This window comes from Columba livia, chromosome 20, assembly GCF_036013475.1.
Source record: "Columba livia isolate bColLiv1 breed racing homer chromosome 20, bColLiv1.pat.W.v2, whole genome shotgun sequence".
Lineage (NCBI taxonomy): Eukaryota > Metazoa > Chordata > Aves > Columbiformes > Columbidae > Columba > Columba livia.
In genome coordinates, this window is record NC_088621.1 from 1,313,651 (window position 1) to 1,327,623 (window position 13,973).

Here is a 13,973-nt window from a genome sequence, read left to right on the forward strand (position 1 = left end):
TACTGAGCCTGGGGGTCCGTAAAGCACAAGGTGGATGGGAGGGAGCACAGCAGTCACGGTAAAGCTTTTGAAGATCTTTGATTGCGAAGAGCTAACACAGCTGAGTGACTCAGAGCACATCGGCAGGAAAGGGCGGCCCTTCTGATGATGGGCAGGCGTTTGGATCACCTTCAAAAGTGTCTGGTTTTGGTTTGGCACCCATTTTTTTTTCATAAGTTAGGTGTGGGCTGCTTCAGAGCGGCCATCTGGTGCTCCCCTTTATAGCCGGGGCAGGACACCCTGATAAAATCCTTCCCACCGATTTTCTTTGTTTATGTGATTTTTAGCTACTGCAGACAGAAACTGGAAGTGCAAAGCTGGAGATCTCAAAGATGCAGATTTTATTCTGAGATCCCCTTTGCACCTTCCTGCTCCTGAGTGTCAGGCTGAGCCCTTTCAAATTCTGCTCCTAAATATTGCATTCTCACCTGTCAAGGTGAAATTACTTGGATTCTCCTACTTACGCCAACTATGTTTAACTCCATGAGTGGCTCGTGAAGCCACCTGGGCTCAGCTTGCTCCAGCTGATGTACATCCAGCATCAGGTTGATTTGGTGCTGCAGAGGAGCGGTGGTGACCCAGTGGGGATGACGGGAGAACCTGCAGCAGCTGAGCTGATGCTCCAAGGGGAGCAGCACCTTTTGGGGCCTGATTTCTGCCCTGGCTTTAAAATAGACACAGACTGAGAGGCACAGGGTGTGAAAACTATGTGTGAATCATTGTTTGATGAGTGGCCTGATACCAGCGCTGCCCTACAGAAATCTCTGCAGAGAAGGTAAGTGAAAACCTTGGGTAGATTCTGAGACGCAGCCCCACCAGAGAGGGGAGGGGGAACCGTGCCAAAAGAAAACTGGGGCCAAAAACGCGTCTGAGCAAAGCAACAAAAGGAGAAGGTGGCTACCATGGAGCAGAGTGTGGGACAGAGCAGGCAGGTGTGCTGCCACCCACCCCTGGGTAGCAGGACATGGGAAGGTAGAAAGCACGACAGAGGGTGTGGATGCTACACATACCAATGTGTTCATTGGGAAAAAGCTTCCTCTGATTTGGATTTAACCTCTGGCTGAGGAAACCTTTCTGCTCATGGAAGTACCACCCAGAACGGCTTCTCTGAGCAGCTGGGCTGGGGCCGTCCCTGCCCAGACCTCACCTTGTACTGGAGAAGCACTGGGTGGGGTGTTTGCTCCTGCAGATGCCCTGGCTGTCTCATTAACTTGTTGGAAAATAGGATGTAACGTCAAATGAGGCACCTGGAAGAGGTTTTTTTTTTTCCCTCCTGTTGCTGTTGGGCATGTTGTGTTTGCGATGCAGTTGTTATGGAGCAAAGAAACTAGCAGAAACATGACAAAGTTCGTTTATGGGCAGCACAGTTTTACAGGGCTGGGTGATTATTTTACAGTTTAAAGCTGTTCCAAGGGAATTCCTTGCACGGGAGGATCTGTGGGCTGCCACGAGGCTTTACCGGGCACTCGTGTTCATAATGAACTTCAGCCTCCTTCATGGCACAGCACAGGGACACCACCACGTTTAATTTGAAGTGTAGATGCGGGTGCAAAGGCAAAAAGGGGAGGGCCCGGGAAGTAAGCAGGTGTGGAGGTGGGATGTGGGAGGGCTGGGCAGGAGTGTCACCTCTCCTTCACCTCCTGGGGAGAGCACAGCCCGGGGACACCTGCCCGGACAGGTAAATCCCATGCCCCAAACGCCTCCTCTTTGCACTGCAGCACCGGCAAAGTCACTGGGTGAAAACCAGGTTAGTACCGCTCTGACCGCCTGGCCCGGAGCTGTGACAGGGCTTTATCAGACCGTGAGCACGAGTCCTCGGCGTGGGGCTGCCGTCGCTCCCAGGGAGTGAGGCTCCTTGGTGCTTATCACCTCCGTCATTGCGAGGAGGAGCGGAGCCGGGAATTCCCATCCAGGGCCAAACCCTGCATACTGGCTGCTGGCCAGAAGGCTGGAGCACGCTGGTGCTGGGCTCCCGGTCCCCAGGTACGTACTGGCAGCCTGGTGGTGGTGCAGATGTTGCTGCCAGAGCACCGGGGCTCAGCTGCCATCTGCAGTGCTCCAGTGCAGACTGGGCGCTGGCCCTGCTGGGGCCAGTGCCGCTCGCATCGGCCGGCACCGAGCACGTGTATTGCTGAGGAAGGGCCAGGTCAACCCCACAGAGGAGCAGGTGTCTTGCTGCCCGCGAGGGCAACGGCCTCTCCAGGGATACCGAAATACAGCCGAGCTATTTCAGCAACTTTAAAAATGTCCGTTTGGAGCGCGTGCAAATGTAATGTGCAGTTGCACAACAACACCTGGCTCGCAAATGTGTGGTCTTTCCAGACTTGTTCTGCCAGTCCAGCCAGATGGCTGGATCTGCTGGAAATTTCGGCAGGAAAAGCAGCGGCGGTCGCACGGGGCTGTGCTCCCCACCACTGCCCGGTGCTCCCAGCGCTGCCTTCCTGCACGGCGGGTCAAAAGGGAAAGCATTGTCCGTCCCCTGCGGACAGCAAACACGCTCTGTCCTTTGAAGCCTTTGAGCGGATTTGGTTGGGCTGGCGGTGGAGTTTGAGGAGTACACAGAGAGGAATGCAGAAAGTGCTTGCGTTGGGAGGCTGGGCTGTTTGCAGATGTTGCTGGCTCCCCGCTGCGCCACGGTCTGGCTGCTGGAGCAGGTATAGGGAGCTGGAGGAGTCCCCATGCCAGGCAGGCGGCAGGCTTGGGCATCGTACATTGATCCCGTGCCCTGCTGACATGGGATTTCCATGCTGCATCTGCTGGAGGTCTGTGCAAATGGGAAAAGTTTGGTGAAGGAAGAGATGTGAGTTGTAAAGACCAGCAGCAGCACAGAAGAGCACCGTAACAGTTCAGCATCCTAAACCAATGCACCACTGCCAAGCACCTTGAAATGCTCTCAGTGGCCAGAGACCTGCAAATCTGAGGGCTCGCTGGTCTGCAAAGGTCTCAGCGAGCCTTGATATCCCACCATGCTCCTATCATGACAGGCCATGGCGTGCGATGCTCCACATCCCACAGTGGAGTGACCAGGGCTGCAGGGGCCAGCAGATCCATCCCCGCACACCCACCGCAGCAGAGCCCGGCCCGCAAACCCTGCAAGCTGCTCTGCACCACTTGCTCCGCAAAGGTTCTTTGCAGGCAGATGCTCAAGTCGCTCGTTTGCCTCCTCACTGCGAGTGCAGATGAGGTGGGGAAGACATTGCCCTGCGTCCTCTGGGGACAAAGGACAGACACTTTGTGGAAGGAATCTGGTTTCACCACGTGTGGCCAGGTTAAATATCTGCCATGAATAGACTCAGCCACAGACTGTATTACACGGGTTGGGGAGCTGGGCTGGCTACTCCTCGGTGCAGGTAGGTGAACAGCCAAATAAAAGCCCAAAGCTGACGCTCCCAGAGGCAGAGACCCATGGGAGGCTCCGGGGCTCGGCCAGCACAGCGAGCCCGGCTCCCCTCAGTGCTTGCATTTTATAAATGAATGGTGCACGTTCATTTAATCCGGAAGGGCAATCTTCCCCCTCTGCGGACGGTGGAAGGTGGGCAGGTCCTGCAGCAGCGCTGCGGTGAAGGAGCAGTATGTGCTGCCATGAGCCAGCAATGGGGGTGCTGGGGGGGCCACCAGCAATGATGGGGAGAGGTCTCTGGCCTCCCAGACTTAATTTCTCTGACCCAGTGATCAAACTTAAAAGTCAGAAAACTTAAATGTGCACTAGAGAGTTGTCCCATCCTGGTATGTGTGTGATACAGAGTCACGCAAATCTGAACTTCAGACATTTTACATTATCTTCTCATTCCAGCAACTTTGGTTTTACTTTTATACTTAGCAAAATTAATTCTCCTCTCTGTAATTAATATGCTGATCAAATGGATTCTTAATTACAGATAAATCACAGATCTACACACTCAACTGTTATGCTTTTCAAGTAATAAAAGAGATCATTTGTCTTCCTCAGATGAACAGAGACCAACTAGCACATCATTTCCCCCTTTATGAAGAATTCATTTGCCTTAGAAAGAAGGTCTTTAAAAAAACATTGCAAGCATTTCTTGAATAGGGGATCAAAGCTCCCACACTGCTGGAAACCATTTTTGCTAAATAAGATGTGGGTAGAGGAAAAAAAAGTAAAAGTTTTTTGGAAGTGGTTGGGATTATGACACCCTTGGGAAGGACGAGGATGTGAGGTCAAGAAGTTGTGACCAGGTTAGCAACACAGGGAACAGAAGGGGAGGACAAAGGAACAGAAAGTGGAAATGGACAGCTGAATGAGGGAGCATGTTTCTTTGCCGAAAGAGAATGGATGCTACATCAATTCATACTGAGAGCTGAAGGATCAGGGCCTGTTAATGGATTGGGGGACACAGCAGGGATCAGAGGTCGTGAGTGCACTCAGCCTGGCTAATTGACTGTTATGTGCATATTAGTGATGAGAATGGAGTAGGATAGTGGGACATGGGGAGCAGATATGCAAAAGTTCTACTGATAAGCACTGGCCTGTAATTCCCGTCTTACACCTGCTAAACAAATGCACCCACACACAAAAGAGCGTGGCCGTAGCTGGGGTTCTTCAGGAGGGGACCCCATGGCGACAGGTGAGCACCTCTGACCTGACTGTGCATGTCGTGACATGAACTTGCTCACTAGATTTGCTTTGCAATTCTAGGGGGGCTTTATTTCAGTCCTACACGTTGGGCACAGCCCAATGACATGACCAATGCTTCTGCATGCTGGCAGAGGTCCCCCTGCACCAGCCTCACTGCTCATCTGTTGTCAGCGCTGACTTGGCAATTAGTGCCAAGTAATTGATAGAACCTCATTGGGAAGCAAAGCTAAACCCCACGCCGTGACAAGAGCAGTTTTGCTTTGCATTAACTTAAATTGTTCCACTTTTGTACTTCACCAGCTTCTCCCGTTCACCCCCGACACACAACGTGACCCTTTGTGGCTCGAGTCTCAGCACTGGCCCTTCCGATGGATCCAGGACAGACTGACGTCCGTGTAGGGAGGCTGGTCCCTGGGGCCACACGTGCTGCTGGGGGCTGCTCCTGCTGATGGTCCCTCGCTCCTGACACATGGTTTTCTGCCCGGCCAGTGCCCAGGAGCAGAGCTCCTTCCTCCAGCCACAAAGGGATTTATTTCCCAGTTGACTGATGAAGAGAGTATTTCCCATTTCTTCACTCTTGAATCTGCTGACAGCATCTCTTGGCAAGTGATGGATATTGGAGATGATTTATAGTTCTTTGTTACACAAATGCCTCTGCATTCTTCTCTGTCCTCTTGCAACAACCGTTCGTCACCTCTCCCAGCAAAAAAGCAAGAGCTTCAGCCCAGGAACAGCCCGAAGGAGGCGGCATCAAGCGTTTCTCCTGCACTGGCTTTGTTCGCTGTAAATGCACCATCGGGGACACAAACGAGGGAAGCGGCAGCATCACGGTGCTCTGCACCCACCCGGGTCCCCGTGCGGCTGCTTCCACTCGTCCGCCGGCAAGTCAAAAGGTTGGCAAAGAAAAACCGCCATAAATCAGGCAGATAGGGGTTGTGGGGAGGATTGTGTTTATGTGATTTTTCATCTCAAAGTTTGTAATTAAAGTAGTGAGTGCTACAGGAGGAACAGCTGCTGCCTGCACCTCTTAGGGTTCTCAGATTTTGGCAACATAAATGTGCAGTTCTTGAGACCTTTATTACATAAAATAGTTTTTGTAATGCTGTTGTTGCTTAATTGGATTTCTGTTTGTTTTACTTCAAGAACACCAGGAAAAATACCTGTACTGTTTGATCTGATACAGAGTACTAGGAGACTTACCTGTACTATTGGGTCTCACAGTTTATCATAATGAATAAATGCATGAATTAAATAAATTCTGATCTTAATCTGTGCAGTTTTTTGATTCCCCTGAGCAGCTGAGCCAGTTGCTGGGTTGCTCCTGCCATTGCCTCCAGCGTTTCTTTCTTCAGGCAGAGTTGTGAGGCTGGATTGTATCAGTGGAAATCAAGGACTGAACAAATTAACCAGGCACATTCCTGACTTTAACTTGGGTGTCACTGGGACTGCTGAGCAGCTTCACACCAACGACGTGCTGAAATGTTCTGTCAATGTGGGTCTTAAAATGAGGAGCATAGGATTGAGCACTAAGTTTTTTTAACCAAATAGGTTTGAATCAGACCGAGAGAGAACATTCCTCTGCTTTCACAGAGAAAGGCAGAGCCGCTTGTTGCGGATCACAAAGGGACTTCCCCGTCAATCCACGAAGAGAATGTAAAAAAAGGGATGATCCAGGCAATGAATAGTGCAAACAAGCCACTGTTTTACCTCCTCAGAAATGTCTAGGGCCTAAGTTTACATCTCTAAGCAGCAGAGTGGTTGTGCCCAGCAGAGCTGATAATCTCCACATGCCAGCGCTGTGATGGATAGAAGGGAGTTTGTCCCATCAGCCCTTTGAGACCAGCTAATGATACTGTAAATCACCAAAGCACAGACACACACAAACAAAAACTTCCCACAAAAGCTTTTGTCCTCCTCTTCAGTTGAACCCTTCCTTAAACATAGGTGAAGCAGTCAGCGCAATTAACTCGCCATCAGGAATACACAAAAGAACAAAACACTGCAATCGGCCTATAAAGATGTAGAACAGTTTTATGGCTCATATGCTGGATTTGATATTTCTGATTTGTGTAGAGCTCATGCAAACGATTTAAAAAACAAAAAAGGAAACGGGGTATCAAGAAACACAGCCCTGCTGTGGGTTCCCCCCGCCAGCTCTTTCCAACACCTGTTACTGCCGCAGAGCTGGAAGGGGCCAGAGAGGACCCACAGCCACACCTCCGGTCCAGAGCCCCCTGGGGCTGGGGCCGGACCGGCAGCAGGGAAGGGAGCACAGCTTTCGTCCCTCGGGATGTGGGTAACGGCTGTGCCCGCCTCGGGGTGTCTTCCCCGGTACCCCGGGCCTGGTGCGGCCTACAGCGGATCGCGGCCCGGCGAAGCCTGACCACGCGGTTGCCACGGCAACGCGGCGCCATGACACCCCGCGGGGGTGGTTGCTACGATACTCAGCCAGCCACGTGCTCGCTACTTCCGGCGGCGCCGCGGGGCGTGCTGGGTACTGGCAAGATGGAGGCGCAGGAGCTGTTCCGGCGGCTGGGCGCCGGTGCTCGCTTTGATGTGCGGCGCTTCGGGCAAGACGCGCGGCGGTTCGGGGTGCGGAGCCACCGGGGGGAGGCTGGGGCGGGCGCGGGAGCCGTCCCCTGCGCGACGTGGGCCCCAGGGCCGCGTCCCTTTCGCGCGGCGGGACCGCGGGCCTGCCTGCGGCCTTGTCGTGTGGGCTCTGGCCAGGGCTTCTCACCGCTTGCCGTGCTCTCTCCCTCAGGTGATAAAAGGGAGCGGCGGTGGCGGCTCCCTGGAGAGCCTCGACTTCTTCGGGCACAAGGAGGAACCCTCCCTGGGGTCTGACAAAAAGGGCTGGGGGCTCGCAGGGGCTGAAGAGGGAAAGGACGGAGAGCAGCGGGAGAATGGAGTGGGAACAAACCATGGAGAGATGGCAGGAAAGAGAAAAAGAGCTGCAGAAAGCAGCCAAGGGAAAAGAAAGAAGAAAAAGAAGCGAGGTATTTATGTATTCATGCGTGTCCCTGGCAGAATACCCTGTTTAAGTGTATACTTCTTACTTGTTTCAGTTTCCTTTCAGTCTGTAAGTACTGTAAGTCATTTTACCAGAAGGAAGGAAGCTTCTGGGTTCTTTGACTGGCTTGTGTCAGAGCTGGTAAAATAACTGGACCAAGATCTGGTGTTAAGGCGTGGGGATGCTGTTCCCATCCTTCCAGAGCCACGTTTAACTTTAGTGAGAAAGAGAGAAAAGTGGTTTTGAGATCTTTTTTACCAAATAGTTTTTGACGAGATTTTACTAATGGAAGTACCAATTTCTTGAAACTTCCAGAAGCAGCATCAGTGCCAGAGTTGTCAGAGAATAATGGGATAAAGTGGATGTCCTCTCTGGAAGCAAAATTTGAAGATGCAAAAGACAAAAAACCTACTGCAGAAAAACTTGAACGCTTGAGAAGGGAAAAGGTGGGACCATGGAATTCTGATGTACTTGGTTTCCGTGGGTGTTTCATCTGAAAACGGAGGTTCATTTATGGTCATTTCTTTTGGGAGGAGTGTGGCCGAGTATGGGGAAAAAAACCCCAAGATGAATCCATGTATGTTTAGGTTTATGCTGTCAAAGAGTGAAAGACAGTTTGTCTTTTGCCTTTTAGATAAACCGCTTCAGAAATAAACACAGGATTAACATTCAAGGAACAGATCTTCCTGACCCAATTGCCACATTTGATCAACTTCAAAAGGAATACAAAATCCACCCTAAAATCATGGAGAACATTCAAGCCGCTGGCTTCCAGGTTCCAACGCCGATCCAGATGCAGGCGATTCCCGTCATGCTGCACGTGAGTTTTCTGGTACCGCGTTTTGCTACAGGGAGTATGGCAGAATTTGGAGAGCGGCCTCTTTTGGGTCCTTGGCCATTACAATATTCTTGACATGTGCTTTTATTAATGTATTCTGGGTTAATTGGTAATACTAATATTTACATGAATGTGATTTTTTTACTCTTTTTTGTAGTAAAATGTAACACCCTGCTTGTTTTTCTTACAGGGTCGGGAACTTTTAGCTTCAGCTCCTACTGGATCTGGAAAAACATTGGCATTTTGTATTCCTCTCTTGGCACATCTGAAACAACCCAGGAACAAAGGATTCAGGGCAGTGATCATCTCACCTACCCGGGAACTCGCGAGCCAGGTCTGTGGAGGGGAAAGGGGTTGTTGTCATGTTGGTGTACTTGCAGGTTTTCACTCTGAATCAGTAAAATAGCAGCTACACGGTTAGAGTCAAAACATGGTTGTCAGATCTGTGAGAGCTTTCAGGTGGATAATCCGTGTTAGAAAGCTGCGTTTTATTATGCTAAGAAGACCAGACAACTTTCTCTTAACACTGGGGTCAAAGTGATGCTTGACATTGTAATGAAAGGCTTGCCTGCGGTTTTTCTGGTGAGCAACTGAAAACCTAATCCCTGTTGTTGCCTTTTCAGACGCATCGGGAGCTGGTGAAGTTGGCTGAGGGCACCGGCTTCAGAATCCATATGATCCACAAGGCAGCTGAAGCAGCCAAGAAGTTTGGGCCCAAGTCTTCTAAGAAATTCGGTAATTGTTTTAACTACTGCAGTACTTCTGAAAATTTAAAAAATGCCGCTGACTTTTCTCTTCTGGCCTGTGTGGTTTTAAAGAGATTGGGTAGCGCCACTCAAGACGTGCAGTCTGTTGCTCAACACCGAATAAGTAGCTGGCGTGGCAGAAATGGGACGTGAGCCAGACAGTGGGCCCTGTGGTGTTGCACCTGCTGCAGATGGGTTTGGAACTTGCGTTTCTCAGGCCTCTTTTTATCTACTTTATTTTGTGTCTTTTTTTAATGTTTTGCCCTTTTTTTTTTTCCTATAGATATACTAGTTACTACTCCAAACAGACTCATTTATTTGCTGAAGCAGGATCCTCCAGCAATAGACTTGACCAGGTACCGAGAGCCTTTATCAAAATCTGGCTTTGCTACTGGCTTTGCTGCTGAAAAGTGGATGCGTGTGTGGTCCTTGCATCTGTAACGCTCTGTTAGAATTTTTGCCTTTTCCACAAGTGCCTCTCACTAAAAAGAAAACCTCTGTGTTCCTAGTGTGGAGTGGCTGGTGGTGGATGAGTCAGACAAGCTGTTTGAGGATGGGAAGTCGGGGTTCCGCGATCAGCTGGCCTCCGTCTTCCTGGCCTGCACGTCCCACCTGGTGAGAAGAGCCTTGTTCAGCGCAACCTTTGCGCAGGACGTGGAGGAGTGGTGCAAACTCAACCTCGACAGCGTCGTGCTGGTGTCTGTTGGAGCGAGGTGTGTACTGGTGAAATAAGTTGTTTGTGCAATGTTTTTTCTGGTGTTTATAAAGACGTGAATAAACTCTAACGGTAGCGCGCTTCTGTTGGATTTCTGCTTTCAGAAACTCTGCAGCAGAGACGGTAGAGCAAGAGCTGTTGTTTGTTGGATCTGAGACAGGAAAACTAACGGCAATGAGAGAGCTTGTTAAAAAGGTAGTTTGGAGAGACTGATTTGGCTAGTCAAAAAAAATGATCCCCTGAGGTGTAAAATACTGGGGCTGGTTAAGTCTCTTTAGTGGCTCAGTGTCTGTAACCAGTAATGGCAGGAAAAGGACCTGAACCTTCAACAAGCTGATTCTTTTACAGGGATTTGCTCCTCCCGTCCTTGTGTTTGTACAGTCTATTGAGAGGGCTAAAGAGCTTTTCCATGAACTCATTTATGAAGGCATCAACGTGGATGTCATCCATGCAGATAAAACTCAGCAACAGGTAGGAGGATATAATTTCTTTTCAAGAAACACTTTAGAAAGAAAGGTAAAAGTGAGTGTTGGAATATAACTTCAGCTAAGTTTGGCAATAAATTGTTGCAGGTTTTCATTTACAAGTTTAGTTTTATTTGTTAACATCATGACAACTTTTAGGAAACAAGTTCACCTCCTTTCTCAAACTGCTAATTAGGCTGTTTCTGGGTATCTTTCTTTTCTTTTCCCAGAGAGATAACGTAGTACGCTGTTTCAGAGCTGGGAAGATCTGGGTGCTCATCTGCTCAGCCTTACTAGCTCGAGGGATCGACTTCAAAGGAGTGAATATGGTCATTAATTATGATTTGCCAACGAGTGCAGTGGAATACATCCACAGGATAGGTGAGTGATTGTTCTCAAGTTATGTCCTTTTTCTCTTTTCCTAGATCTTCAATGTAGATGCTCTTGTGCGTGAGCAAAAATCCTGAAACCAAGCCTGTTGCGGCAGCACCAGCTTCCACATCACTAGAGACACTTTATATCTGGGCTCAACCTTCAGTAAAACTGCTTTACTTTTTGTCAGTCTTCTATGAACCATAAAAACTTGTCCGCTTCAGGCACAGCTGTTCCCCAGGAGCGGCGTTTGGGGGCTGTGTGCCCGTGTGCTGGCCGCGCTGACACAGCGGCAGTCTGGGACTGTGGGGGGGAGGCGGATAAAGGGAGGTATTGACAGTAAAATCTCTACTCTCTGCTGCAAAATTTGTGTTTCTCAGGTCGTACTGGAAGAGCGGGGCACGCAGGAAAAGCCGTCACTTTCTTTACAGAAGATGATAAACCTTTGTTACGGAGGTAAGTTGCAAACATGATATGGTAAAAATGCTTTTCATTTAAATTTGTTGAAACTATCCAGATAGAGTCATTCAGTTTCATTTAAGCCTTTTATGCCTTTTTGTTTCTTCCTCACCTTATTTCAAACTCGTTTATATGTCTTTATTTCTTGCTTTTTAAAAAACCACAACAAACCCAAACCAACAAAGCAGGCAGCTGTTAGGGACTGACATTTCCATAGCAGATGCTCATCTCTTGTCCATGCGCTCCCTGCCCGCGCTGATCTCTCCCCTCCTCTCCTTTGCAGCATAGCCAGTGTCATCCAGCGAGCCGGCTGTCCTGTGCCAGACTACATCAAACACCTCCCCAGGCTGCAAAGGTGCGTTCATTGGAATGCTCTCCCCATCTGTTCCCCATTTTTAAAGCCTTCATGAGTGGTGCTGGGCACATAAGGGTTACAATGGTCTGGTTCTTTGTAATATAGTTGCAGTTTAGCTGCAACAGGCATTTTAGACAGGGTGGTTGTGGCTGGTTTTTACTCGGAGGAAAGTGGAAACAGAATTCTCGTGGTTTTCCTGGAGTTAACTATTTTCTAGGAGTTCTCTGAACTCTGGTTTAGGCTTCAGGAATTTGCCTTCCGATACATGGAATACAGTTCTTTACTCTTCTGAGTTACCTTTAGAATTTTCCTTTAATTAGTGCTTCTTTTTATGCTTTTTCATAACTTCTAATAGTTTATGAAAGTATAAATCCTTATATATATACTGGATTTATTCAAACAAACTTTATTATAGTATATATATCTTGGAGATAACATGGCTGAACTAATCTCAGAATAAACAACACTGAAAATATGTTCAGACCCATAAATCCCCTAACAGCTGGCAGAGGTTTTCATTAGGTGTTATATTTAGTTGGATATTAATTTTTACTCTTTAAAGAAATTTAATCCTTCTTCACTAAATGTCGTTCTCAGCAAACAAAAGAAGAAATTCATTAAGAAACCACTGACAAGAGAATCCATTTGTACCACCCCTCAGTGCTTCTTAAAAAAAGCCAAAAGAAAAATGTAAGTAGTTTTTTCTCGAGAGGCGGTGAGAGATGCTGTTTATCCAGGAAAGGCTCAGCAAGCTTCTCCTGTGCTTTGGAACGCTGCTGCCTAAGGATTTGTGTTCAGCTGTGCTAATACGTTGTAAAACGACTAATGTCTGTGTCACTGCTATCTACTTCATCTTTTTTTGTATCTAATGTTAAGGTGTCTTAGTCTCCAATTTTTTCTTGTAGGAAAACTTCAAAGGAAAATATTAAGGACAAAAAGAAAGTTAAAGAAGATAAAAATGGCAGTAAATTACAGACTGTGTGAAAAGCTGAACGGATGGCAAGAGGCCGCTCGTGAGCGGGGGCTGACACGCGTGTCCGTGCTGGAGAGCAGAGTGACGGCAGCAGCAAAGGTGAAGGGAGAAAAAGATTTCTTAGGTTTCCTCTGGGTGAGGATGGATGTTCACATGCAACAAAGTCTCTACTGAAATACCAGTGGTGGATTCCTGAATGCTTCTTATAGGAGCTGAAGAGTGTTCTCTTGCAGTAAATGCTTCATGGTTCTGAACAATAGTTCTAAAATAGCATCTGTTTGTGTTGCTACCACACAGTTTTGTATCGCTCCTTGGCATTACTGTCAGGTCTGTGTTCACGTCATCCCTAATATGTTTGTCAGACTTCCAGAAGATTCAGTGGCAGAAAACACACAAATCTTACTGTGAGGCTTCCCTGGAGAACTTTAAAAAAACAAACCAACCCCTCTTGCATATGAAAGTAAAGCCTTATTCCTTCTACTGTTTTGCTTCCATAAAATAATTTTGGGATAACTAATACTTCACATGTCTGTAAACTCAGTAAATTTGTACTGTTTCATATTTAAGCCTCAAACCAGAATAAACAAGGTCATAAAAGATGCTAATACCGAGAGCTGCCTGTCTATACAGCCTTGATGGAACAAGTCTGCAGCTGTTTACACGTTACACATTTTCCATCTTCTTTTCTTCTGTGTTCTCAGTCCACTGTGGTGGTGTCAGAATTCTGGTAATGCAGAAGTGGTTTCTTTGTCCTCCTCCTGTACCCAATTGCCTTCTTGCTTTATCATACTTGATCCAGTTTGGAAGTGGAGCCCAGGCCCGTGTAACTCATTCACAGCAGAGCTCGGGTAATTAATTACTCTGCCCAGGTGCCAACTGATGTTTTGTGAGAAAGCGATGAGGCCTTTCTGCATCCTGTTCTGCTTATTCCTGGGCTAGACTGAAGTTTGAGTTGGTTTTGCTTCGTTTGCAGAATTTCATCTTGCGCTTGGGTTATATAGGAATTAATGTCTTCATTTGGACATCTATGAACAAATTTGCCTGTATATTTAAATACAAATGCAGTGGTGTAATCTGATAAACACCAAGTTGCCTGCTGCATGATACTGATGGCTACAGTGTGAAATATCTTTAACAATGTGCATGAGAAGTTACCAATATTCAGAATAAATGTGCTCATTCCAATAATAGTAGCAGGGAAGAAAACAAGCTTTTGATAATGAGCAGCTTTGTGCAATTCGAATTCTGCAGGAAAATGTGCCACATTTCTGTTTAGCTACACAAAATTTTCAGCTCTCATCTTAAAACTCTTTCAGCTCTTTAATATGATTTCTGACACTGATCAGTAGCTTATTAGAGGCTGAAGCAGTGGCCTTTCTCAGGATTTGCTCCCCTGTGAAGTGCG

At 47.9% G+C, this 13,973-nt stretch overlaps 1 protein-coding gene and 1 long non-coding RNA gene across 2 annotated transcripts; both read left to right on the plus strand.

The window, feature by feature from the left end:
* Positions 1-837: 837 nt before the first annotated feature.
* LOC135575901 (uncharacterized) lies at positions 838-5,904 on the plus strand. Its single transcript, XR_010467324.1, has 2 exons — positions 838-1,786; positions 4,937-5,904. It is a non-coding gene; the product is annotated as an uncharacterized LOC135575901 (long non-coding RNA).
* A 1,172-nt stretch (positions 5,905-7,076) lies between these two features.
* On the plus strand, positions 7,077-13,173 carry DDX52 (DExD-box helicase 52). Its single transcript, XM_065036713.1, has 15 exons — positions 7,077-7,228; positions 7,398-7,632; positions 7,962-8,092; positions 8,281-8,466; positions 8,675-8,818; positions 9,108-9,219; positions 9,514-9,586; positions 9,740-9,943; positions 10,050-10,140; positions 10,294-10,416; positions 10,640-10,790; positions 11,162-11,237; positions 11,524-11,595; positions 12,193-12,285; positions 12,501-13,173. Exons 1-15 carry the CDS (start codon positions 7,142-7,144, stop codon positions 12,577-12,579), a joined length of 1,857 nt encoding a protein of 618 aa, XP_064892785.1. The 5' UTR covers positions 7,077-7,141; the 3' UTR covers positions 12,580-13,173.
* Positions 13,174-13,973: the final 800 nt, after the last annotated feature.